Source organism: Citrus sinensis, chromosome 3, assembly GCF_022201045.2.
Source record: "Citrus sinensis cultivar Valencia sweet orange chromosome 3, DVS_A1.0, whole genome shotgun sequence".
Classification (NCBI taxonomy): domain Eukaryota; kingdom Viridiplantae; phylum Streptophyta; class Magnoliopsida; order Sapindales; family Rutaceae; genus Citrus; species Citrus sinensis.
In genome coordinates, this window is record NC_068558.1 from 35,359,703 (window position 1) to 35,386,679 (window position 26,977).

Consider the following 26,977-nt stretch of genomic DNA (forward strand, 5'->3'; position numbering starts at 1 on the left):
GACCTATACCACAAATTCGGATACTTGAGGTACCTGACCTACACTATAAGTGTGGACACCCGAGGTACCTGACCTACACTATAAATGTGGATACCTGAGGTACCTGACCTATACCATAAACTCAAGTACCTAAGGTACCTTACCTACACCAATAAATTGGATACCCGAGGTACCCGACATACACCAGCTACACTTGGAGATTAAGAAGGTACGAGGGTTACCACAGATCAAATGCGAAATGGTCAAGGAAAAGTCTCTAAAAAGTCAATCATGAGAGACCTCTCTATCAGCTAAAAGATAATATTTGATTTTCTAAAATTTAAATATTAAAATATCTTGCTGAAAAAGTAGCACATTTGACTGTCACTCCTGCAAAAAAGTGAAGGACGTTGTACCAAGGACAATGGTCCTTAGCAGCCTTGCCAAACAACCTTTGCTGAGGTATCCTGAACCAACCACCAGCAAACACCACATGTCTAAAAGGATAAATTACATCATGAATGCGTTTTTGCTCCCCAAGTATGCTCTTAACGGCCCAAAAATCATAAAAAAGGTAAAAGGATATAAAAAGCTTGGAAAAAGAAAGCTAATAACTATTAGAAATGCGCCATGTGACAGCTTGGGTATTTCATATGTAAAGGCGTCCAAGTTCTATTTTCATCATTAAACATCACATACACACACACCACAAAAAAAAAAAAAAGCTAAGGTCTTCTTGAACCTTAAGCCACTATTTCAGAGGGCTGGCAAGCTCTCACCACCATAAAAAAAACTTGAGTAACTAACTTGAGAGTCGGCGTTTTGGACTCCAGGCCACCTCGACTCCATCTCTAACCTCTTTTTCATTGTTTTGCAGGTTAAAAACTCATCTCAAAAGACCTCCTTTCCAAATTTCGACCTTTCGATGCCATCATCACCCTTCCATTCTCATTACCGCCTTTGGATTCTAAAAATATTGCACACAATGACCAAGTGTGGTACCTTGATTACCCAAAAAAATAAATATATTGTTCTAGATAGGTTTTTCTCTTTCCTTTGCACCCAAAATTTGTCTAAAACAGTAATTAGCATGAAATGTGTTTTAATTGTTGTTGGTTGCGAATTAATTTTTGGCCAATTAAATTGACAACTTATGTTGATATGATACACGGTGCGTCATGATGCATCTAGCATGTTAGGTCATGTTAACACAAAGCAAAATTTCCTTTTTCCCATTCAAACTATCGGTAAACAATAAAGGTAAGGGGTCTTAATGTCCCATAACATAAAAGGTTTATGTGATTCTTGAACTATAAGGATACATCTATAATTTTCCCTAATATTTTGCTCTCTCTCTCTCTCTCTCTCTCTCTCTCTCTTTCTCTTTTATCTATATAGTCATTCTTTAATGTGGGTACCTTCATTTTTTTTCATGCGGACATGCTTTTAGACCATGGGGTTTAAGAGAGTTGATTTTTAACTTTTTTAAACTGCATAGTTTAAGATTGTGTTCGTATTAAAAAAAATAAGGGTAACCGCATCTAAAAATGATTATACATATACATACATACATACATACATACATATGCAGTCCCTGCATGTAACATATGCATTTTATTTTCTAACTAAGTGTATTATTTTTCCCTTTAACATAAAATTATTAAATTTGTTGGACTTATTACAAATTGTCACTCGTAAAATTTGACGCGACTCGATAACTCGATACAAATAAATGAATGAATGGGTGTAGGTTGTTAAATTTGACACGTTCATTAAATAGGTCGTGTTCAGATTAGTTTAAACTTGTCATAACACGAAATCGAGACAACACGAACATGATCCAATGCTCTGTGTTACCTGTGTTTATTATAACAATCAAGACCATATTAACTTAATTTGTATTAAGCTTATAAAAAAAAAAGCTTATTATAGATTGAGAAAGATAGAGAGAAATTAAATAGGAGAGAAATGGGCAGTGCGAAAAACCGAACCAGGTCAAACTCGACTCGAAACTCGACCAACCGCCTGAGCTTAGCTTTAGCCACCTCATCGGCAACAAAGGAATCAATCGAACCCCCAGACGAAGCTGGTCATTTCCTCAACATCATCATCGCGATAAAATAACTAGAAGAACGTTGAATGAGGCCACGATTTTCTATGGTAAACCCTCCAGGATTGACATTGTTTCCACTGGATTTCGGCGATGCCACAGGCTGTTTTTTTTCCCCATGACACCTTCTTCAATTTTCAACAATAAACTATTACCAAAACACCAATTTGAAATCGATCGCCTCGTCAAAGTTCCCACGGCTGTGAAAGCTTAATCCGTCGCCACGATGCGTTGGAGCTCACTGCCTCCACCATTGGACTTAGCTCAGTTTGAAGTATCTAACCCAACCATTCCGACCACTATCGCTTGATTTTTTGTCACCGTTGACTGGCAAGGACATTTTGGTAATTTCATACTTTGAGGGTAATTTTGTAATTTTTAATTTTTTTGGTTATTTTAATAATTTCTAAAATTAAGGATTTTTTAAGGGTAATTTGATAATTTATGATTTTAGAGTATTTTAATTGTTAACAGATGTGTGGGTATTTTGGTAATTTTATGAACATGGGAATTGTACATTATAGATAGATATTTGCTTTGAGCTATATCACGTAAAGTGAGTTTTATTTCACATTTATTGATAGTAATTATGTTGTTTCCTTGATTTAGAAGGATCTGAGAATGAGAACCAATCTGCGAATGATGACGATAGCCGAGTTTGAGCATCGTCATTGTGAGTGGATTATACTAAATCTATCTTTATGGTTTATTATGATTTTAAAGGATAGTAAAACATGTTTATGAAACAAGTGTTAAATGCTTCGATTTAATGATTTTCTAGAAATGGATTTACAAATTGATATATTATTATAAAGTGTATGATTATTGGTTTTCCCTATCGATTTTGAGTAACACATGGGAGTATTTTTAAGAAAAGAAAAGTAGATTTAAAGTACATTAATGAAAAGGAAACAAGAGTTAAAGTATGATTAAAAGTGTTCGTACATGTATATAAAAAATTATTTTTAAAATCAATAGGTAGTACCCTTCCCCTTTAGTTATAATGATACAAATTAGATGAAAGGTTTTTAGGACCTGTCTGAACACATAGAAAGGCTTTAGACTGTGTGTTTAGGCGTTTTTTTTCTTTTGAGGGCTTATGCATACAGTATAATGATAACATAGATTTAGTTACAAAGATACAGTTGAGATAGAGGCCTTTGGGGCTTGTCTGAGTATACACAAAGATACATTTTGTCCTTTTGGGATTATTTTATGCATGCAGATATATGATGAGTTATATGAGATAATACAATATTAGCTCTGAACACGATGTTACCCAGATAGTACGTCATTGCACTATCCGTAGAGGTCCCCTTATGACAAGATTATTTCCTTGGTACTTGTTTAGTGGCATTTTAAGAATCAAATATTTTATGTTATATTTTAATATGATTTCCAAGAGTATACGTACAATATAATGTATGCTTTTAATGACAGTTGTTCAATTTAAAGTGTGAATAATTTAACTATGTTCTTACTTATAGTATCTTGAAAATGGTATATTGAAAATATATACTTATTTTAAAGTAAGTTTATTTTCAAAAAAAAAATTTCCACTCGCTGAGTTTTATACTCAAACCATTTTATTAGATTTTTTTCCCATGAGGTTGTAGGTACACCAGTCGGCCTAGCGATTGTAATTATTTTGAATTTTGGCTACATGATGGTGCTAGGAGTCATAGGTGTTATAGTTAAGATATTGTGGATTGTATAATTTTGTTACATTTTGATGATTAAGGATAATCTAATGTTTTTTTTTAGATTAGATATATTAGTTGAGAAGGTTGATTGATGAAGTGGGCTGTATATTGCATTATTTTTTGGAGTGCTTGTTTTTATAAATTCGTAGGTTTTGGAAATGTTATATTTATATAGGCGACTCTGCCGAATTTTCAAGAGAATCCTTACTAATTAGATTATTATCAATCAAGTTAGATGACATCAGTTAGACTTACCTTGTGGAGTTCAGGGCAGGTCATTTCACTACAACTAAAGCTTTCATGTTCCGCCCTGATGAAGTGCTTGTTCCTGATGAACGACTGAAGTAGAAGTGGATAAACATTAAAAGGGAACCCACGATGTTCATGAGAATAAAAATAAGGCTACAGCAAACACCGAAACTAAAAGGGAGAGAGAATAATTAAGTTGATAGTGTAAAATTCATTAAAGAATAATTAAGTTAATTTTTAGAAAATTCATTTGATGCTTGTTTCTCTATTAAGACAGCTTATTGTCACGGGATGAGTATTTTGCGCAGCAAACCCATGCGGCACTTAGACAACTTTGCCGAATGTTGCTAAGTAGAGAAGAGAGTAATGGAGCCGAATAAGAAAACTTGTATTGCACAAAAGAGAGATTACAATGCTTGAGTTGCTTATAATTCTTGTTGTTGTGTTTGTTGAATGCAAATGCCTAATGCCATCCCATATTTATAGGGGAGGCTTGCCAAGCTCTAGAAATTCTAGAGAAATCTACCAACTATCTAGAATTTACATGTGCTGGAAATGTAAAGAGAATTCTAGAGTATTTACAAACTCACATGTGCTAGAGTTGCCTAGAACTTTCCGGAATTGCGCCAAGCTAGCACTCTTGGCCTTGTGTTGGCTCTCTAGCCCGAAATTGTGGGCAATTGGGCTAGCGAATTGGGCGGTCCGCAACATTATGACATCATTAGGTATATATACGAGCTTGCATGATACTAGGTACAAATGCTTGTGGGGTCCTCATATTTCTCCAAGGAATTCTCTTCTACCTTTGGCGTGTTTATTTTAATCGGCTTCATACGGATGATAATTTTAGGTCATAATTATGCGTTCTGATAAGAGCATACGCAAGTCCGAATGAGAAGCAAAACCCAACAGCAAATATGACGAATATGCATGGGCACATGCAAGCAACCATGCAAGCAACCATGCAAGCCAATAACGAAAATACATGGGCACATGCAAGTAACCATGCATGAGGTGGGCATCACGTTCCTTCAACGACTCTTCAAAAAATCAACGGAAAGCTTACTACGTCAAGCCGTATTGATGAAGAATTCAAATTTAATGATGTTTCCTTTAAGATTATTATTTACTTCGAAATTATAGCTAAGTGGTTTAATTGATTTTAACTACTTTATTTCATTAATTTTGTTCTATAAATAGACTCGAATATTTCAATAAAAAGGTATTAGACTTTTATCTAATTCAATTAGCAATTGCGGTAGTTCTCACCCTAAGAAAAACAAATTATTTGCTTGTTGATTCCGCTAATTCTGACTGGGACCTATCAATTGGTATCAGAGCTAGGCAAGGATGACAACCAACAAGGAACGCATCGAACGGATAGAAACGAAGCTCGGGGAGATGCAAGATAAGATGCAGCGCATGGAGTTAGGAGTTAACAACAAGTTGGCTCACATTGAAGAAACCTTGAGCAAACTTGCAGAGTCTTTCCATACATCCAAAGACACACCTAGCATCAACAACAACATAGCAACATCGCGACCAAACCGAGAAGACAAGGATGGCAGACGGCAGCAATTTCAATCAAGAGTGGCAAAACTGGAGTTCCCACGTTATGCCGGCAACGACCCCACTGAGTGGTTCAACCGCGTCGATCAATTCTTCGAATACCAAGGGTCAACAGAAGACCAAAAAGTTGTCTTGGCTACATTCCACTTGGAGGGAGAAGCTAACCAATGGTGGCAGTGGCTTAGGAAATCTTATCAAGAGGAAGGACGAGACGTTACTTGGGAAATCTTCATGGAGGAGCTATGGGCGAGGTTTGGGCCAACCGATTGCGAGGACTTCGACGAGTCGCTATCTAGGGTCAAGCAAACCAACACGCTTCGAGATTACCAGAAAGAATTTGAGAGGCTTGGCAACCGGGTTCAAGGGTGGACTCAAAAGGCTCTTGTCGGCACATTCATGGGAGGATTGAAACCCGAGATATCTGAGGAAATCCGGCTGTTCAGACCGAGAACTCTTAAGGAAGCGATCAGTTTGGCAAGAATGAGAGATGAACAATTGCAGCGACAGAAGAGGCTGGTGAGATCACTGGGTTTCAGCCGTTCACCGCCACCACAAATCGTCAACAACCGCGCTTCACCAACAATACCAATTAAAAAGCTTCCTTGGGAGGAGATGCAAAGGCGAAGAGCTCAAGGCTTGTGCTTTAATTGTAATGATAAATTCACTGCGGTCATAAGTGCACAAAACCACAGTTGTTAATCCTTGAAGCCGAAGACGAAGGGAACATACATGAAGAATCTGCAGCAACGACAAAACTTCTGAGTGAAACAGGGGAAGACACAGCAATGATCCATCAGTGGTTTCCTTCACTAACCCTTGGGGACAAGGGTTCTCTTCAAGGAGGGGGTAATGATAAGAGCATACGCAAGTCCGAATGAGAAGCAAAACCCAACAGCAAATATGACGAATATGCATGGGCACATGCAAGCAACCATGCAAGCCAATAACGAAAATGCATGGGCACATGCAAGTAACCATGCAAGCCATGCATGAGGTGGGCATCACGTTCCTTCAAGGACTCTTCAAAAAATCAACGGAAAGCTTACTACGTCAAGCCGTATTGATGAAGAATTCAAATTTAATCATGCTTCCTTTAAGATTACTATTTACTTCGAAATTATAGCTAAGTGGTTTAATTGATTTTAACTACTTTATTTCATTAATTTTGTTCTATAAATAGACCCGAATATTTCAATAAAAATGTATCAGACTTTTATCTAATTCAATTAACAATTGCGGTAGTTCTCACCCTAAGAAGAACAAATTATTTGCTTGTTGTTTCCGCTAATTCTGACTGGGACCTATCACGTTGACTCCATCCCCTTTATCTTGGTTGAAAGTTAATACTGGTGGCATGTCTACAGGTAATTCGGGTTTGGCTGGCTGCTAGTGCAGGTGTTTTTCGAAATTCACTTGGTAGTTTCATTGGCTGTTTTTTTCACCCCTTGCGGGTGCAAACTTCTTTTATGTAGAAATTATAGCTGTTATAATAGCAGTGCAATAGGCTTTTGATCATGGTTTGGGTTAACTTGTGGATTGAGAGTGACTTTATGCTCTCTAATCTTCACTTGAAAAATCGTTGTCTAGCCCCTCCTTGGCAGCTCCTTCACGGATGGATTAACTGTTTTGTTGAGAGTGATTCAGAATTCAAAATACAAGGAAAAACGACATTATCGATTACAAGTATCTGTTTGAGACACATGTAGCATGGAAGCTCATATTGGATCTATGACAGTAATCCCATGTCAGACAAGGTTTGTTAAGTGAAGCATGTGTTTTGCAAGTGACCACTTAACAGCCTATCACTACAGAACGGCAAGCTTTGTATGTCGTTTAAGCTACTTAATGTCTGCACATGTTCTGCACGTGGGGAGTCTGTTATAATCAGTTAAACGAAGCGGGAATTTTCTGGGTTTGTTGCAACAATGCAAGTCTGGCTTCAGAGCTGACTTTCTAGGTGCTTCCAAGCTTGTATTTAAAGGTCCTAATGACTGTAATTTGAGTGATTGAATTCTCTGTAATCCTATGAAAAAGCTAATTGAATTCTCTGTAATCCTATGAAAAAGCTTGCACCTTAATTTTGCATTAATGGAAAGAATCATAGCCCTGTTTCTCAAGAGGATGTAGGCCGTCATGGCTGAACCTCTATAAATCTCTTCTGTGTTGTTTCATTGTTTAATCTCTGTTTTTAGATTGTTTTATTCTCTAATTAGCTAGTTAATCATTCTTGATCGAGATATCAGTGGGTAGCATTGTTCTTGGGGTCAAGATTAGATTAAATTCTAATCAAAACTTCAACATGTTTAGCTCTCATGTCTAGCTAGTATGCCTGTTCATTTTTCTCATGTTTAGACAAAAGGAAATGGTGCAGCAGATGCTTTGGCAAATTTCGATGCACCTCAATTTGTGTGGTGAGAGGAGCCCCCTTCTTTTATTTTGCCTTTTCTTTCTAAAGACGCGATCTTAACTCTTTTGTATTGGAGTTTATGCTTTTCTTGTTTTTCATCTCATGGTTTGTAAGATATGTTTTTCTTTCTTTCTGTAAGAGGTACCGCTAGCCTCTTGCCTCTTGTCTTCTTGTTACTTTTCATTTTTATTAATAATATTATCCCCCAGTCGAGGTTCTAATTAAAAAGAAAAAAGAAATTTGATGGTATAAAATTAAACATATCTAGCATTTGTCCTGTGATTTTTGGCCTAATTCCTCTTTTAATGATCAATTCAACCTATAGTCACACAAATCTAACCGTCACAGCAAACGGGTTAATTACCTTTGGGTGACAGATTTTTTGACAAACTTCAAAAAAGTGAAGCGTTTTTTAAAAATAGGCGAGCAGGTGACAATCCGTTAATTTTTTCGTTAACTTTAACGAGAACAGTAAATTAATTATAAAATAACATTTTTGCCCCTAGAATTAATTACAAAATGACTTTTTGCCCCTATAATAGCCACAAAATGACATTTCTATCCTTAAAATTAGTTACAAAATATATTTTTGCCCATACTCAATTATTTTTTATTTTTCAAATAGAAAAAATTATAAAAAATTACATCTAAATATAATTAACAAGCCTTTTTAGTTGAATCATACAATTTTTTTTAAAAAAAATTCTAGTTGAATCAAACTTTGCCGTAAAATTTATAAAAAAAAAATTGTTTGATTCAACAAGAATATTTGAAAAAAAATTATGATTTAAAAAAAAGCCCGTTAATTGCACTTAGATGTCATTTTTTTATAATTGTTTCTACATAAAAAAATAAAAAAAATAATTGAGTATAGCCAAAAATATATTTTGCAATTAATTTTAGGGATAAAAATGTCATTTTGTGGCTATTATAAGGGCATATCGTCATTTTGTAATTAATTCTAGGGGTAAAAATGTTATTTTGTAATTAATTTACTGTTCCCGTTAAAGTTAATGAAAAAGTTAACGGATTGTCACCTGCTCACCTATTTTTAAAAAATGTTTCACCTTTTTGAAATTTGTAAAAAAATCTGTCACCCAGGAGTAATTAACCACAGCAAACTTCCGTTGAACTTAGCTCAATTTTAACTTGACAATACCACATCAAATAGCTTATTCTAACAGAGACAATATTTGATGATAAGTTATGATATAAAAAATTTCTATTGAGGTAATTTTCTAGCCAACTCAATAGCACGCTTTCTAGCATATTGATATTCGTTAGCGTCTCTGTAGGTTTAGGGATGGCAATGGGGAGGGGACCAATCTCTCCATACCCATCCCCGATATTTTGGTTATGTCCTCGTCCCCGTCAGAATTGCTTGAGAGAATCCTCATCCCCTCCCCGAATAATAACAGGGGATCCCCGAGGGTCCCCAGTCCCCGAATAACTAATAGTCTAATACATTTTTTTATTTTCGATTTTAAATTAATCATATTAAAATAAAAAATTCAGATAAAAATAAAGTTCAAAATATATCTTACATTAATATTGATCCATTACAAAGTCACATTCAAAATATAAATTATTAAAATAATTATCTTTATCAATGACTCAATCTTCATAATCCTACAATAAAAAGAAAAAAAATTATTTTTATATCGGTAATAAAATAAATAAAATAAATGTAGATACTTAATTAATATTTTTAATAAAACTATTTACCTCCTGCTCGTCCTGCTCCTCCTGTTCTTCCTCGAGAAATGTGGCAAATTGAGAGATAGCCTCAGATTTCAAACCTAAAACAATGAAAATGATATAAGTAGCGTAACTTATAAGTGCAAATATTAATAAATGTATAATATAATTACAATGTAAAATAAACTCATACTGCTATTGTAAGCTCGTAACCAACTTTGACAGCACATTAAGGCCTCCAATGTGCTTGGATGAAGTTTGTTACGGTATGGGCTCACAACTCTACCATTGGTGCTAAAAGCTGATTCAGAAGCAACTGTTGTAATTGGAATTGCCAAAATATCTCTAGCAATTCGAGCTAATGTAGGATACCTATTAGCATTTGTCTTCCACCAACTCAAAATATTAAAATCTTCCATCCGGGGTATAACTTTCTCATACAAATATGAATCTAATTCATCTGCAACAACTGCACAATCTCCATTGTTTACATAATCATCAAAACCTGTCATCCATTTGGTTGCTTTCTTATAAGAATCCCATGTAGATCTAGTAGAAGAACTACTACCAGTATAATCAAAGCAATAAACAGTTGGTGAAAACTTCAATTAATACTCTTCAACTAATTCCCGGCAAAGGGTGACCACTTTCCCAACATACAACTATTTTGATATTTATTATTTTTAACAATATTTATAATTTTGTTATTTATTTATTAGTAATTTTAAAAATAAAAATAAAATTAAAAATTAAAATGGGGAAATGGGTAAAGGATGGGGATTCCACCTCATCCCCGTCCCCTCTCCGAATAAAAAATTAGGTATAAAATTATCCCCGTACCCTCCCTGATTGGGAAAAATCCCCGAGAGTACCCGTCCCGGTGGGAATTTTTGACATCCCTAATCGGCTTTCTTAGAAAGAAGGGTGGATAATGAGTTATATTATCAACTCAAACTCACGTCCCAGGCTAGCTGCCCGGCTGGCTAAAGAATGTAATTGTTTCGTTTAGTCGCTAATTAATTAAGGACATGAATTTGATCACCGGGCTCCGGCCTCCTCTATTTGCTGAAAGGATCTCAAGGATTAAAATATTAAAAAAATAATATATAAATGCACGTGTGTGTGTGTATTTGTGTGGACAATAATAAAATAATAATAATAACAACCATAGTTGTGGTAATTATTATCGGATTAGGATTTTTTTCAGCTTTCCTGAACTTTTGTAATCTTATATCTTGTGTCATGGAGTAATAATGTATGGATAGAATTTAATTTTTTTTATTTTTTTATTTATTAACCACTAATAATTTACACGTGAATTTCTGCTCAAGAGAAGTTCAAATCAAGAGAGGAGAGGATCTTAATCGATTATTATAATACTCCCAAGAGTTAGATTAGGTTTGGGTTTGAGTTTAAAATGTTATAAGTAGCTTATTTCATAAGTTTTGATAATAAAAAAAATAGTATTTGGTAATTTTTTTAAATGTTGCTCATTTCATAAATTTTTTTATATTGACATAACTTTTAAAAACAGGTAGAAGTGGCTTTTTATAAACAACTTATTAAATAACCACATACTTTTTTAAAGTTCCTATTATAATCTTAATATGCTAACAAGAAGATAATTACATTTTATTTTTTCATAAACCTTAATATACAAATTAAAGGGTAAAAGCTCGTTTAGTCCCTATATTTTGAAGTTAGTATCCGTTTAGTCCCTATATTTTTAAAAATACCTCAAATCATCCCTACCATTAAATTATTGACACTTTTGCCATTATCTTTTGTTCCTTTTAACTTATTTTTATAATATTGCTCTATTATAATAATTTTTTAGACATTATTAAAAAGAAAAAAATAACCCTATTATAATAACTTTTTTAGAAATTATTAAAAAGAAAAAAATAAATTACCAGTTTAACACCAAAAAATAAAATAAAATAAAAATATATATATTAATTTTTGTGGAACACACTCTTGAGTTAAAATATTAATTTTTCTAAAAAAATTGATAATGTAATTTTTTACGATATTAATTTTTTAGACATACGTGAGCTTCCACAAAAATTAATATATACCTTTTTTGTTTTTATTTTATTTTTGAGTTTAATTTGATAATTTAATTTTTTATTAATATCCAAAAAAGAAACATTATTGTAAAAATGTAATATTGTAAAAGCAAGTTTAAAATAATAAAAAATAATGGCATACGTGTCAATATTTAGTAGCAGGGATGTTTTGAGGTGTTTTTAAAAATACAGGGACTAAATGGACACTAACCTCATAATATAGGGACTAAACAAGCTTTTACCCCAAATTAAAAGCAATTTAAACTTATATTTATTCTAGTCAATATATAATAAAACATCAATTTTATAATAAAATTTACCAAACGTATGTACACTACTTTTTAAACTCACAACAAATGTAGCAACACAATTTACCAAACGTTCACCTACTTTTTTTTATTAGTAGCTTATTTCATCTAGGGATGACAAAAAGATCTGGGTAAGATCTCACATATTAAAAAATACAGTTCGGATGCTAACTTGTAGAATTCGTGCGGATCCAGATCCAAATCCGGATGCAAATGCATCTCGAAAATCAAATATCCGGATCCGCATAATTTTTTAATCAAAATTATTTATTAAATTAACATTAAATGAAAAATATATAAGTTAAATGAAAAAAATAATATAAGTGGAGATAAAGTAAAAAAAAAAAATGGGTTCCACATTATTTTATGTGGATTTGTAGTGTTTTTATAATTTTATTTGTGGATTTGTGATAGTGTTAGATTTAGATTTATGTTATTATTGATATTTGATCTATGTTGTGATATTTTTGTCTGTAAATTTATGGTGTTGTATGTTATTCTAGGTATTGAATTGTTGATTGTTAATTATGATTGGATTTTATTTAATATTATTAGGTAAATTGTTGAATTTTAAATTTTTAAATTTTAATTTATGCGGATTTGGATATCCATAATATTTGCTTTCAAACCGTGCGGATATTACCGGCATCTAGATCTTCATATTTTTTTGCATATCCGAATCCGGATACAAAAATAACTATGCAAATTCGGATCCACATGCACCTACATCCAGATCCAAATCCATATTTAGATTTTACCATCCTTAATTTCATCTGCATAATAGAAGTAATTTATTTCATCAGCTATCGCAATCCCAATTTTGCCCAAGTGGTTTCCAACTTTCAAGCAGCATTCTTTTTTTTTTTTGTGACAATTCGAATTTGAATCTTAAGAGAGGAAAGGGTTAAAAAAAATTATTTGGATTTGTGTACCCTATCTGTTTTAAAATAATAATAATAAAATTTTAATGAGGGATTTTTTATTTTTATAAATAAGGACTAAACTAAAAGAAAATAGAAACACATACTCCATTGTAAGAGCATCACCAAAAGGTTCTTCAAATAAGTTTTTTTACTTATTCGAAGAGTCATATCAATATTTAAGGCTCCAAAAGAAATTTCAATTAAAATTCTTCAAATAAAAAATTATTATCTCTCTTCAAATTTGGAAAGTTGATTTCCCCCTCTTTAATTTATATTTTATTACTTTTTACTAAAGAGAGAGAGAGAAGTGCTTTAATTGCTATTGACTTTTTAAAAAAAAAATAATTATTTGATTAAAATAATATTAACTTATTTCTATTTAAAGAGTTTTTTGGAGAATAATATTTTTTTTTTACTCTTCTATTTGCCACAAAGGTGAACAAATAAATATTTGAAGAGTGAAATTTATAAAGACTTTTGAAGATGCTCTAATGTTTTTTTATAGTTTAATGAACTAAAGTTTCTGCTTTCTTGTCATTTAGTTTGTCCTTAATACTTACAATTTTAGCTATAATTGAAATTACATTCAAGGATAGACAAAATATTTAATTTAACTCACATGTTAAATACACATATTTTAAAAAAAATGAAATACATTCGTTTTTGTTAAAAACTCCTTATACAACACATGTTATACATATTATTTGCTGTTTTTTTTTCATTGTTTTTAAACCAAGACTGAGAAAGTATACGATAACCCACATCATTTAGGAAAGATGTGAATGATGAGCTTTTAAGGAATGTGAAATGACCACCCTTGACCAACAAGGGTATGTTTGGCGGGCAGGTCTATAAGGGTCTGTATTGTAATATAATTCAGACCCACGTTTGGCTGCAAAAAAATAATTATACTGGTTTGAAAAAATTGTGCGGCAATCAATGTCCAAATAAGACCCGCCTCCCCCTGCGTGTCTAAATTGCACATGTCTTTTTCTATTTTAACTATTATTTAATATTAACTATTAGATTCAATACAAATCAAATATTATATTTCTTTAATATATTAATTTATGTTTAACTGATAAATAAGAAAAGATGTTGAAATCTACGATAGATAATTATATTTTTATTAATAAATCTAAATAATAAATTAACTTAAATATTAAAATTATTTATTAAATTCATATAATATTTATTTAAAAATATAAATAAATAATAACTATTTATTATTATTTAATATTCTTAAATAATAAAAATACATAATACAATTCATACTCTACCAAACATGGTACTGTATTATTTAATACATTCCAATACAATATATTTCATTACAATCCAGTACAGTCCGATACAGTGTGGCACACCAAACGCACCCCAAAAGGCTTTTTGGGTGGTTTCCTGGCTCTTAATTTTTTTTTTTAGCTGGCGAAAAAAAAATAATTCTTTTGTAGTCTTCTTATCTCACTATTCATATAAATAACTATACGGATGATAATTTTTTTTGAACTTTTGTTATATTTTTTCTTCTCTTCAAATTTTCTTTATATGGAAAACTCAAAGACACTTACATCCTAGAACTTAATATAATTAATCTTAAAAAATAAATAAAAAGAGAAATGGATTATTCCAAAATTTTGCAAATCAATTGAAAAGATAAAGAGTAAAAAATTTAAAAAAAAAATCAAGAAAATAGATTGATGATTAAAAAAAATACAAAGGCATATCGTATACTTGTGAAACAAAAGAGATGGAGAAAGAGAGATCATAAATGGGCTTGTAGTACTTGTGTTCAACTTTAAATGTGAATTTAATTTCTGCTATTTTAAGAGATTTATAGAGTGATATAATTTTTTTCACATTCCCTAACTAATTCGGTTTCATAGCCCAATAATACTTCTCCTTCGACTGACCGGACTCGCACTTATATTCTGTCATCTGGCTACAAGCACTGTCTACTGCACTATTAAAATAACCGCAAATACGGTTAAAATAAGCTAACCTAATAGAAATTAAATAAAATCTTTTTAACATTCTTAATTTACAAGAAATTACTTCCTTTGATCGCCGTTCAGTTGGATCATCGATATCAAGTCGAAATTAACGTGGTGGTGAAATTTCAGTTTGATCATCCATATATCGCTTTCAGTACTCTCACTGTTCATAAATATTAATTGTCTGTTTTTTTTTCGTAAACTTAAATTCTTAAGTTATCTATTAGTTAGGGTTTTGTTATGCTACGTCTTGAATTGAAGATCGGAACTTTTTGTTATTGATCGAATCCTCTGGCTCAAAATTTCTTCTTTTGATCGGGGTTTTGTTTTGTTTGCAATGTTTGATTATTCAAGTTAATTGCTTTTCTTCAGTTCTTCATGCTGCTGGTAATAATTAGAATTTGGAATCAATTTTTAAATTTTTGGTACGCTATATTTGCTTTAGGATAGGAGCAACTCCGAAACTCACCCTTTTATGTTTATTAACAATTCTGAAAGTCTCATGTCTTGCATTTTATTTTGTGGGGTAGAACCAAGTTTTGTTTGTTTATCTAGTTATAAGAAATTTTTATTGAACTTGACTTAATTTGTTTTTATTGTTTTTCTTAGTACTAATAGTGATGGAGAAAAAAGTGATGGACCTGTGTGAAGCCGCGAAAAGAGCGGCAGTGGCAGCAGTATGGAAGGAGGGAGTGGTGGAGGAAGCACGGTGCATTGATGCTTTGGATCAGATCAAGAACTCTTCAATCACTTATCAACTTCTTGTTTCTACTCAGGTACTTATTATTAATTATCACTCCATCTGTAAGATCAGAAGTAAACATAGACACTTTATAACATGTGGATTGAGGCTACAGCCTTGTTTTAATTACGATTACGTTCGAAATTGTAGCTAGGCAACCTTATATAACCTCAATTCGGCATTTTAAAATATGGGGCGACTGCCATTGAGAACTGCTACATGTGATGTGTAGTAACTATTAAGAGTTTTAACTTTTACTTTTCATGTATTTCGGGTATGAAATCTTTCAAATTTGTAATTTCTGTTATTTAAAATTTGCTGTTTCTTTCTTTATATCATGCTCTAAGATCAGTGTGTTACTTTAACCATCTCTTCGAAGTTCAAACCGTATCCATCTGCATAGACTGAATGCATTTGATTCTGGTAATTAATGAAATTTCATAATCACTTAGGTTATAAGACATCTTCTACCTATGCTAAAACATCCCAGTCAGAAAATCCAGAAGTTAGCATATGATCTGATTTCTTCGTGGAGAGACATGTGCTGGGATGTTGAAGATGTTGAGTATGTTGCTGTGACAAAGAAAGCCAAGTTGGTGGAGAATGTCAAAGTTGAAGAAGTAACTAATGGAGAAGAGAGACGGCATGATTCTGGCAATGTGCCCAAGAAGTTGATCAGTTGTATGATTAAATGCAATGACTGTATTAGGGAGATCGTAAGGGAAAAACTTTACGATGCATTGTCCAAGGTTTCTGACGAGGCTGCCGACAAAGTAACAATTGATCTAGTGAAGGCATGCGATCCAATTCAAGTCGCTATATTGATGGAGTCTGCAATGTATGAAAAGTGGGGCTGATCTAATGGCATGTATAAGTTTAAGTACAGGTGCCTACTATTTAACATCAGCGATCCAGAAAATCAAGATTTCCGAAGAAACGTTCTGCTTGGGCATGTTAAGCCAGAGACAATCATCAATATGTCTGCAAAAGAAATGGCTAGTGACAAAATCCAACTCTGGAATCATCATCTGGACAAAGATGGAGCTCTAGTCACAGGTCATATTTTTCCTGTAGGTTTATCAAGGGAAATAATAGTGTCTGACATTTATGAATGCGGTCGATGTGGACATAATAAGATCAGCTACCAACACTCGTCAATATTGGATGATTACAATTTGACAAGACATGTAACATGCTTGAACTGCAATCAATATTGGGTGTCAACCAATCTTAGTTTTGGAGTGCTTCCGATTTAGTTTGTAAAAAGCATTCGAAGGCCAGCTATGAAGCAGTTATCCTTAATGTGGTGACTGAGCTTAATGGCAGAGCAATTAGTATCCTGTTTTCTCTAATTTATTCGGTTTATACTTCACAATATACTTTCGGCTTCAAATATGTAATTTTAATTTAGTTTTTCAGAATTTCAGTTGAAGAATATCCACATACTGCCACAAAAGGGCAAGCACACTTAAAAGATTTGGAATAGAATGGAAATCTATTTAATGTATATTTGGTATAACTTATCTAATGGTCATAAATGCTTATTTAAGTTTATAAGTTCTTTTTAAATTTTTTGTTACTGTTTTTTTAATAAAATTTTTGAAGATTAAATAAGTTATTTTTCCTTTACTACAATTTTTTTTTTAGAGTAGAGGTTGATTTTTTTAAAAAATTATTAAAATTTCTCAAATTTCTTTATTTATTTGACAATCTTATTTCATTCTCTCATAACATAATTTTAAAAAAAAATTACCTATTAAGGATACTCAACCGTAATTTAACCTTACTCGGGTATTCATTAAGCAAAAATTTTTGATTTTTCATGAAAGTCTAATAACTAGTTGAAAATACTTAACTTAAATTGAAATGAAAAATTCTCTTTTAATTAAGTCAGGTGAAAGAATCTAGGATACTCAATCTCAATTTAACCTTGCCAGAGTATTCATTTAACAAAAATTCTTGACTTTTCATGAAAGTCTGGTAACTAGTCGAGAATACTCGATTTAATTGAAATTAAAATTTCCTTTAATTAAGTCGGGTAAAGAGTTGAGAATACTTGACCTCAATTTAACCTTGTCCAAGTATTCATTCAGCAAAAATTCTCGACTTTCATGAAAATCTAGTAACTAGTATCGACTTAAATTGAAATGAAAATTTCCTTTTTAATTAAGTTGGGTAAAAAGTTGAGTATACCCGACTTCGGTTATGTCTGTAAATCATCTACTTAGATATACAATAGCCATTAAAAAATAGTATTTGCAGCAAACATAAATGATCAAATAAATATTAAATAAAATGTCATCTTATAAATATTAAGTTGGGTTTGGTAATTGTTAAAATTCCCAGTTAACTTTTTTTAAAAAAATAAAAACACGTTACGGGTTGCATGCGGATTTGATAATTTAAATTTTTTCGGGTGTAGGTTTAATAAGGGCAAACCCACACAAGCAGTGCCCATCGCCAACCCAGCCTCTCCTTAAGTTATTACAAAATTGCGACCAAATTTATTAGAGGTTTATCCTTCTAATTTTATACCCTAATTCTCGTCTATTTCCTCATTTCTTCATCTCTATTTTTCTTTCTCTTATGTACACAAATCAGTGAAAAACAAAAAAATTTAGCAAATGGTGAAAGTTTTAGGGTGCGTTTGGTGTAATATTTTACTGGGCATTTTTTGTTTTATAAAAACAAGAAAATGAAAAATACATTTGGTATGGACTTCTCCCAGCTATAAAGCCTATAATGGGAAACTATGGATTTTTCCACTCTCTAACTTTTCTTAATAATTGTACTAAGTTTTGTTTCTCGTCCCGCAGACATTGTATGGGGGCCATACTTTTGTGACTTTTGTCACTTTTATCATTAAGAAAATAGTGGGCCCGAAAAAGATATCAAATATCAGGAAATACATATATTATATGAAATGTAAGATGCACCGTCACATATTAACAGTGTATGTGTGTGTCTTACATATTATTTATGTATGAAGATGTATATTACATTAAATGTAAGATAGGAGGATCTCAAATACAATATAAACATAAATTTACATAATAAATAAATTATACACGGTAGATTTTGTCATACCAACGCCTTAACTTTTTGCTAATAAATGTTGAAATAAAATAATTATTATTTTTTATTTGAAAATAGTTGTACATGTTTAGTAAATTATAATATAATTTTTTATTTAATAAGACTTTGTAAAATACAAAATATTAAGATAAAACAAATAACTACTAATAATTTTATATTAAAATTTAAGAAAATGATGTTTGCCCAAATCCCGAAAACTCAAAACGCTCGGTTTCACTAAAGCCAAGAAACGGCGCGTTTCACTTGCCTATTTCCCCTTTACTTCTTCGTTTCCCATCTTTCACTTAACTCTTTCCTGTATCCTTTTCTCTGGCTGCTTATGAAGAAACAACAAATTTGCTCACATCAAGTTCAAATCATCATCTTCTTCAAAGATGCCAAGATCCTTTGCTTCTCTTTTCTCCCGCAAGAAATCGCAAACACTTACCTTCAAAGATTACTGCACAAACTGGTGCAACACTCTGCAAAAAACCCTCCTCCCTCCCTCTCATTCATAAAGATTACGCACCCACGCACTTGTGCATGTATATCTGACTGATATGAGTAGCTGCAGAATCTGTTTTGTTCATCTTCATGCTATGCTTGTAGCAGATAAGGTGAGGAAATTGTGGTGGTTTAAAGTTTTGGATTCTTATGATGGGTTGATTGTACTTCCTAATTTGTGGGCGTTTGTGATTTGATTCTTCAGTGGCTTACAATTATCATTCAAGCTCTATATACTTTTCATTCCATTCTTTTTATGCCAATAATTTAAAAAATGCATGCAAAGATTCATTTTCACTATTTTACAGTAGCCACACAGAATAAAGAACAATTGAAAAAAGAATCTGGAATTTTCTTTCTACTTTAATTTGGCCGCTTTTTATGCTTGAGCTACTTCCCTTTAATCTGTTTGTTTGCTTTTAATCTGAAATGAGGAGAACGAAGACGAAGAAGCAACTTGGTTCTGTAACTTCTGTTGATGCTTTTGCGATTTATCTAAAGCCAAACGTCATCGTTTCATAGCAAATAAAAACAAAAAAAAAAATTAATGACGAAACGGCGTCGTGTTAGTCAGTTTCGGGGTTTGACCCGGGACAAACATCAGCACTGTAAAATTTATCACCATTTATTTTACTTGTTTACTTAATTTTTGAAAAATTTCTAAAAAGACAGAAAGATGATTTTAAAATGTTATATATATAATGTAACCATTGCAAAATAATTTTATATAAAATTTTACCAAATATATTTTTACTCTTTGCATTTTTTAAGACAAACCAGTAAGCATATTTTACTTTTTTTTATTTTCAAATGTTAGTTTCAATATAAATTATCGAGTACATTTTTATTTTCACTAAAAATTAATCATTTTTATTTTCTAAACGAAATTTGAAAACACCATTTAAAAAAAATAATACCAAGTGTACCCTTAAATTCACTTAATTAGTATACTGCACTGCTAATAGGAATAGGTTAATGTTTGATGTACTATTAAAGCAAGGAAGTATCAGATAATTTCATATATGATTGTGCTCTAATATTACATCAAGAGTGACATTTGGTCCCTCAAATCTTTAAGAGCTCTAAAGCTCATTTTTGACCCAAAGAGAATGAAGAATACAACAAAGCTTACCATATAGCCTCTATAGGCTGCTTGGCTTTTGGTAGCTGAAGCTATGATGTTGCTAAACTGAAGAATGTGATGAATTATTATTATTATTATTATTATTTATCTTGACAATCATAATCAAGGGAAATTTACAACCGTCCACCTGTTTGTTTTGTCTTTTTCAAAAATACACAAACACTTTTTTTTTCAGTGCACCGCTTGAAGTTTGCCTTTTATTGCATTCTTCCACTTCCGTCTAATTTCCATTAGCGAATTTAACGGAATGACCTTTTTACCCCTCAAAATTATAATTTAACCCAAAATAAATAGAAATTGGAGATAAATTGGATGGATTTAATTTTTTTCAAAGGTGGATGCTAAAAATTGGAGGAAAATAGTGTTTGTTACTAAATTTAAAAAATTTGTATTTATTTTTTTGGAGTAAAATAGTGTTTGTTGCTTGCTAGATTTAGAAATTTTGTATTTATTTTTTCTCTTTCAAAAAAATAAATACAAATTTTCTAAATTTAACAAGCAACAAATACTATTTTCCTCTAATTTCTAGCATCCACCTTTGAAAAAAATTAAATCCATCTAATTTATCTCTAATTTCCATTTATTTTGGGTTAAATTATAATTTTAAAGAGTAAAAAGATCATTTCGTTTCCATTAAATCCACTAACGAAAATTAAACGGAAGTAGATGAATGCAACGAAAAACAAACTTCGCGTGCTGAAATAAAAAAAGTGTTTGTATTTAAAAAATAAAAAATAAAACAAACAAATGAACGATCGTAAATTTCTCTATAATCAAAGAGTTCCTCTTTTCAATCAATTTCAGTACTAACCCAAATCCAAAAGTTTCTGTGAATTGTTTTGGGCTGAGGTTAGCCCAACTGAGATCTACATAACCAAGCCAATAAAAATAAAAGAAAAAAATTAAGTATTATGATATCTTCAAAAGAAACACCAATCCCGTTACACCCAATACATCATTTCCTATGTTTATTGTCTTACATCAGTATCTTTTATAAGGGGAAAAAAAACCCAAATATATATAATCATACACTCAATCAAATAACACCAAGAAATCAAAGAAAAAAGTTAAAAAATTATGGGAAAAAAAAATCACACGAATCGGTTAAACGGCTTCCGACCGACAGTAGCCGGCATGGAAACAGTTGAATCCACACTCAAATTTCCTATAGATTGTAGAGATTGATTCTTGTCTAAAACCCTTTGAGAGCTGGAATCCTTGCTAGTAGAGAGCAATGAACCTTTTTTCCACTTGAAAGAGCCAATGCCTTGTGTTAAAGGGAAAGAAAGCCTTCTTTGTGATTCACTGCTTGGAGTTCCTGGGAACCTCTCCTTAGGATTACTATTAGGTCTCACTTTTGCTTTTGCCGAAACGGTCGGTGTCATATAGTTTGGAACAGAAAATGGCGGGCAGCTCATGAGGCTGTCATCGTCCCTCAATGGTACGTCAAAAGGAGAAGCAGCTCCACTAACTCTTGCTCTCGAGTATTTTGACAGGCTTGGACTGCCTTGTGGGATCTTACTTGAGGATGGACTTCGAACAGGTCGTGTTGCTGTGAGTATGGTTGATTTTGCAGATTTTGGTGTGGGAGTATCCATGTTACTGAACTCGAAATTATGTTGCTTGTGAGTGCTAGCTTGTACGCGTGGGCTAGGCTTGATCTCAGAATTTGGCCTTGGTGGGGTAAGTTGGAAATTCTTCATGGCTGAAGTTTCAGGAGTATTAGCCCCAGGCAGTTGACGTTCTAACCAGTTCCACCACCACGGGAATCCTCCTGATCTGATATCCGCAAGAGATGTCTGAGCTGATTTTGGAGTGGATTTCCACAACTGTTGGCCCAAAAACAAAAAAGAGCAGAAAAGAAACAATGATAAAAACAGATGTTAAACACTGCATAGGGATAGCCTGCCAAGATGTAAGACCTAGGTTTAAAAATAATTCCTTTGTGTGTTTATGGCTTGTGCCTGGAGAATATGTGCCGATGCACATGCATCAAGTGATATCAATTATGAGAATAAGCGTATGGATTTAAACAGCTAGTTATGAGACTCAAACTGATTGATTTTGGACATTAAGAAATAAAATTATGCAATGTTACAGATTCCATGGACAGTGAATTGATTGATGTAATCATAATGTGCAACAGTGTTGGATTGTCATTTGGGATAAGAACGTTTATGTGACTCTAAACCTTAGACATAATTATTATGAAACAGTGAACAATCATTATGAGAATGCAGTAATATATAGTATTGGAGACTTGAAAAAGGTAAGTTGAAATGTTTAAGACAAAGATGAAGGTCAGGCCCATATAATCGGGAACATTTTTCGTCCCAGATTAACCAAATGTAAAGGAAACCGGCTCTCTAAGGAGAATCTTGATGCAGAAGCTGGCTCATCAAAAGTTAAAATAAAGTACCTGGTGGGAGTATGCATAGGCCATGGCTCTTTCTCTCTTGATCATTGCCTCTACCTTTCTCTGCATTCTTGCCTCCATCTCTTCTTTTGTAAGCAAGCTGGCATCCCAGTCTTCATGATTTCCTGCCTCAGACTATACCAGGATTTTAAACAATTAAGTTTGATTTATCTTACATAAAAGATTGAAAACAATATAAAAATAACCAAAAAAAAACAACAACAACAATGGAATAGAGTTTATAAAATACTTATACTCTCTGAATACTTACAGAAGAGGATAATTTTTTAGCTTAGGGTTGGAAGTTCCAACTCACTTAGTAGATACAATTCTGATAGGAAGAGGTTAATGTTTGATTAGAAGCATGAAGTAAGCATCAGATGATTTGAATTTCATCAAACTATCAAATTAATATCAAGGTATACATTGGTCCCTCAAATCTGCAACTCCAATTAAAGGCATTCAATTGTTGTGCTTTTGATTGAGCAAGCAAATCTTTAGTGGTCCATGTGAGACATGTTTTTGGAACACAAGTCTGTGTTTAAAAGTGTTTTGAGCTCTCAACCCAAAAACTATCAATAAAAAAAATTGGGAACAGAGAAAATCAGAACTTACTCCAAATGTCCATTTGCCTAAGGTACTTTCTGCTTCCTTATCATTCTTGTGTTGTGCCTGACGCCGTGCTTGGTTCTCTAACATCTGGATCCTCCTAGACTGAATCTGAGATTGGACACGTACCAAGAGCTGCATGTATTTCATGGCATTTGTTGTTTGGCGCTTTACATTCTGTCCCCTCACCACTCCTTGAAGCCTCACCAGTCCCTTCAGAGCTCTGAAGCTCCTCCTTGCCTATAAAACAAAGTTCACCGTTACCGAATTTGAGTTAAATTCCGGAATTGAAACAGAGCATGCTGCTGTCATACAATGGATGTAGCAGCAAAAAGATCTGAGTGGATTAAGAACCTGATCTCAATGTATCTACAAAAGAATTTTATATGGCTCAACTAAAATCCAAATTTATTGAGCATATTCTGGATAGAACCTTACAAGTAAGTTAAATAATGGCCATGTGAATGCAGCAAATAATTTATGGATGAGCTTTTCTCCAAAATCTATCCAATATGAACAACAATTTTGGAGGAAAAAATAATTCATGGCTAACAGTTCTTACATTAGTTCTAACATGCTGCTTTCAAGTTCTCTCATAGCATGTATCATGAATACGGGCAGCCCTAAAATGATTACCTTTAAAATCATCACAAGATAATTCAAAACGCAAGCTTACCATATAGCCTCGGTAGGCTGCTTGGATCTTAGTAGCTGAAGCATGACGATATCTTAGAGTTGGTTCTGGTCTTTCCCTACGATGTTGAACAATTCGAGGAGAAGCAGCTCTTGGAGAAGCAGCCCTTGGAGAAGCTGCCCTTGGAGACACTGGCCTTGGAGAGGCAACCCTTGGAGAAGCAACCCTTGGAGAGGTAATCCTTTGAGAAGGAACCCTTGGAGAAGCAACTCTCTGAGCAACAAAAGGTGGTGTTGTGGGTTGCTCGGGAGGAGTTGGAGGCCTGAATACTAATTTCTGCTCTCTTTCAGCTTCCCCCAAAATTTTCTCAATACTGCTCGGCCCTCTAAAGAGGGGAATGAATGAATTAGTCTCTCCATGCCTTAGTTTCCCTAGCCCTTTCTTTTTCTTTTCTTTGGTGCTTTTCTTATCTGATTCCTGCAATATGATCAAGAATTAGCTAAGAGAAATCATTGCTGCTCATATATAAGCACAGTATACAATGCTTTTCCATCAAGGCAAAGTAATCGTGAAGTGAAAATATGTAAAATTCATGAACTATTTTTCCCTAGACAATTTCGTTGTCTTTGTCTAGAGAACAGAGACATACGAATTTCAACAGTTGACAAGAGCAGGGACACAACTTCAAAACCGAAATCGAGACTTTGTAGCCTTTATTCTGCAAAAGAATTCAAAATTGTGCATCCCAAGCGATTTACGTGCCCATCATATATATTCAGAACTTATTCTATCTGACAATTTTACAGCTTTTCCAAATAGCATATTAGTAAGTTTGATCATTTATGTGTTTTGAAACCAGAAGCACTACCAATCCATCAGGAATCATCAGGTTTTCAGTACTCAATTTCAGTTACACATAAGGCCAACTACAACTGTTTCTTTCTTCTTCCTTTGTTTTAAAGAAACTAGCAGAAAGGAAAATCTGAAAAAGCAAATATATTATTCAACAGCAAAGAAGTTTCATTTTTCCTTTCAATAGCTTCCGACAAACACCATAGCCACAAGATCACTTACATTGGCTAGTTTTTCTTTGGAATGGGGTGTAAAAACCCTCTTAATTGCCGAAAACCAACTCCCTTTCTTTCCCATATTTTGAGCATTACTGTCTCGGCCTGCATAAGAAATTAAACACAACAGTTGAGCATATGCAGCTCCAAGAAACACAAATGAGTGGAAGTACCGGCCAGTGCAATGAAACTGTCAACAGTAATTAAAGCGAGTTATTGCCCAAAGGATCTCGAGCCTTAACATGTTGTAAGCGGAGAGATGAAAAAGTACGCACATGCTTCTTATTGTTTTTTAAGCTCTTATGATCCAGCTTCTTATTGTTTTTTAAGCACTTATGATCCACATCGTCTTACTCAATAAAAAATCACAGAAATATGAAACACCCAACAATTGATTCCCACGAGCAACTCTTTGAAATATTTTTAAGAAACAAATCAGCAAGGACGATGAATTGCAACTGAATGGAAAGCAAAACTCCACCAAAGAGAATAAAATAAAGAAAGACAAGACGAACACAGAGGAATCTTCTAATTGGATCCAGAGTTTGTATTAAGAACCAACAGAATCAGCCGTGGTTCGACAAGATGAAATTTACTCTGTGGGGCTAAATTTTCAACTTGCTTATATAATCTACGCAAACAAATACAGCCAAAGCAAAATTATTCTAGTTAAACACCATTGATAGAGAAATTCCAAAATTTTTAATAATTAAAATATAAATTAAGCAAATCCTGCACAAGCTTTATACACCTCCTCGGTACTAGGAAAAAGGAAAAAAAAATATCAAACAAAATAGTTTATCAGTTATCATCAAGATTAGAGACAAAGCATGTACTATCTCGGTATTCTCCATGTTTTGGTCCAAAAAGAGTTAATTATTCTCAGAATCAAGAGTTTAAAAGACAAATTCTCCAAGGAAATATCATCTGACAAGACAAAAAGCAACCAATGCCACAGAACAATTTAATACTAATTCTCCTGACACCACCCCAAAAAATAATAACAATAATAACGATAATAATATGAATCATCATCATAAACAAGGAAACCAACCAAAACAAAGCCAGAAATGAGTTACCTCATGGGAAGCTCCCAGTTCTTCAGGAAAAAAAAGAAAAAAAAAAGAAAATCAAAGCTTTCAAAAAGCTGTTAATAAGCAAAAAGCAGAAAGAGCAAGCCAGCAAACCAGCCTGCCAAAGAAGACTGTTTCTTTATTTTGCTTTCTCTGTTTCTTTAGGCATCCTCTACTTCGTAATACAACATAGCTCCCAATTCTTCTTCTTCTTCTTCTTCTTCTTTTTTTTATTTTTCTTTCTTCTTTTCACCCTTTGATTTGATGAGCACCTTTTACCACATAAATAGTTTTTGTTTTTGCTTATTTTATTACATTTACTTTTTTTCTTTTTTTTTTATATCTCTCTCATTCTCACTCTTTGAATATGGGATTCCGCTGTTGCTTGTATGAATTGAGTTGTGAAATACTTTCTTTTCATTCCGCTTGCCACCTTTTTGGATTTATAATTTTGTTTATGTGATATTTTAATTAAAAAATTAAAGAAAAAATTTAATCATAATCATTAAGAGAGAGAGAGGGGGGGATGGCCACTTTGTCACTCAATGTAGCCAACTTCAACTAACTTTACTTCAATGGAAAGACAATTTGGACAGCAACTATGTCTGTCTACTGGTTAAAACGGTTAGGTTTGGTACTCTTGTTTCAATTTTTATTTTTTTTATTTTTAAATTATTTATTTTCATTATTATTATTATTATTATTAT

At 32.9% G+C, this 26,977-nt stretch overlaps 2 protein-coding genes across 9 annotated transcripts; one reads left to right on the top strand and one right to left on the bottom strand.

Annotated features, from left to right (window-relative positions):
- Nucleotides 1-14,952: 14,952 nt before the first annotated feature.
- Nucleotides 14,953-17,271, top strand: LOC102620538 (transcription elongation factor TFIIS-like). Of its 8 annotated transcripts, none has more exons than XM_006493981.4 (3): nt 14,953-15,160; nt 15,616-15,782; nt 16,201-17,271. In XM_006493981.4, the coding sequence occupies exons 2-3, from the start codon at nt 15,627-15,629 to the stop codon at nt 16,603-16,605; spliced, it is 561 nt and encodes a 186-aa protein (XP_006494044.2). In that variant the 5' UTR covers nt 14,953-15,160; nt 15,616-15,626; the 3' UTR covers nt 16,606-17,271. The 8 variants fall into 8 exon arrangements, with proteins under 8 accessions (XP_006494044.2, XP_006494046.2, XP_024949553.2 ...); XM_006493983.4 differs by having other exon boundaries at nt 14,953-15,123; XM_025093785.2 differs by having other exon boundaries at nt 14,953-15,123; nt 15,625-15,782.
- A 4,089-nt stretch (nt 17,272-21,360) lies between these two features.
- On the bottom strand, nt 21,361-26,712 carry LOC102621364 (protein IQ-DOMAIN 13). The gene is made up of 6 exons (XM_006493985.4): nt 26,277-26,712; nt 25,205-25,302; nt 24,173-24,607; nt 23,503-23,736; nt 22,891-23,022; nt 21,361-22,300 (listed from the first exon to the last, which is right to left on the bottom strand). Exons 2-6 carry the CDS (start codon nt 25,277-25,279, stop codon nt 21,563-21,565), a joined length of 1,614 nt encoding a protein of 537 aa, XP_006494048.2. The 5' UTR covers nt 25,280-25,302; nt 26,277-26,712; the 3' UTR covers nt 21,361-21,562.
- Between the last annotated feature and the right edge of the window lie 265 nt (nt 26,713-26,977).

Bases quoted from the DNA above. Each gene is read 5' to 3' on its own strand.
- LOC102620538 (XM_052439068.1), top strand. The intron at 15,783-16,200 runs GTACTTATTATT...ATAATCACTTAG, and splicing joins AACTTCTTGTTTCTACTCAG to GTTATAAGACATCTTCTACC.
- LOC102621364 (XM_006493985.4), bottom strand. From the start codon at position 25,279: ATGGGAAAGAAAGGGAGTTGGTTTTCGGCAATTAAGAGGGTTTTTACA. The intron at 24,608-25,204 runs GTAAGTGATCTT...ATCATATTGCAG, and splicing joins CCAAAGAAAAACTAGCCAAT to GAATCAGATAAGAAAAGCAC. The intron at 22,301-22,890 runs GTACTTTATTTT...TTGGGCCAACAG, and splicing joins CCTATGCATACTCCCACCAG to TTGTGGAAATCCACTCCAAA.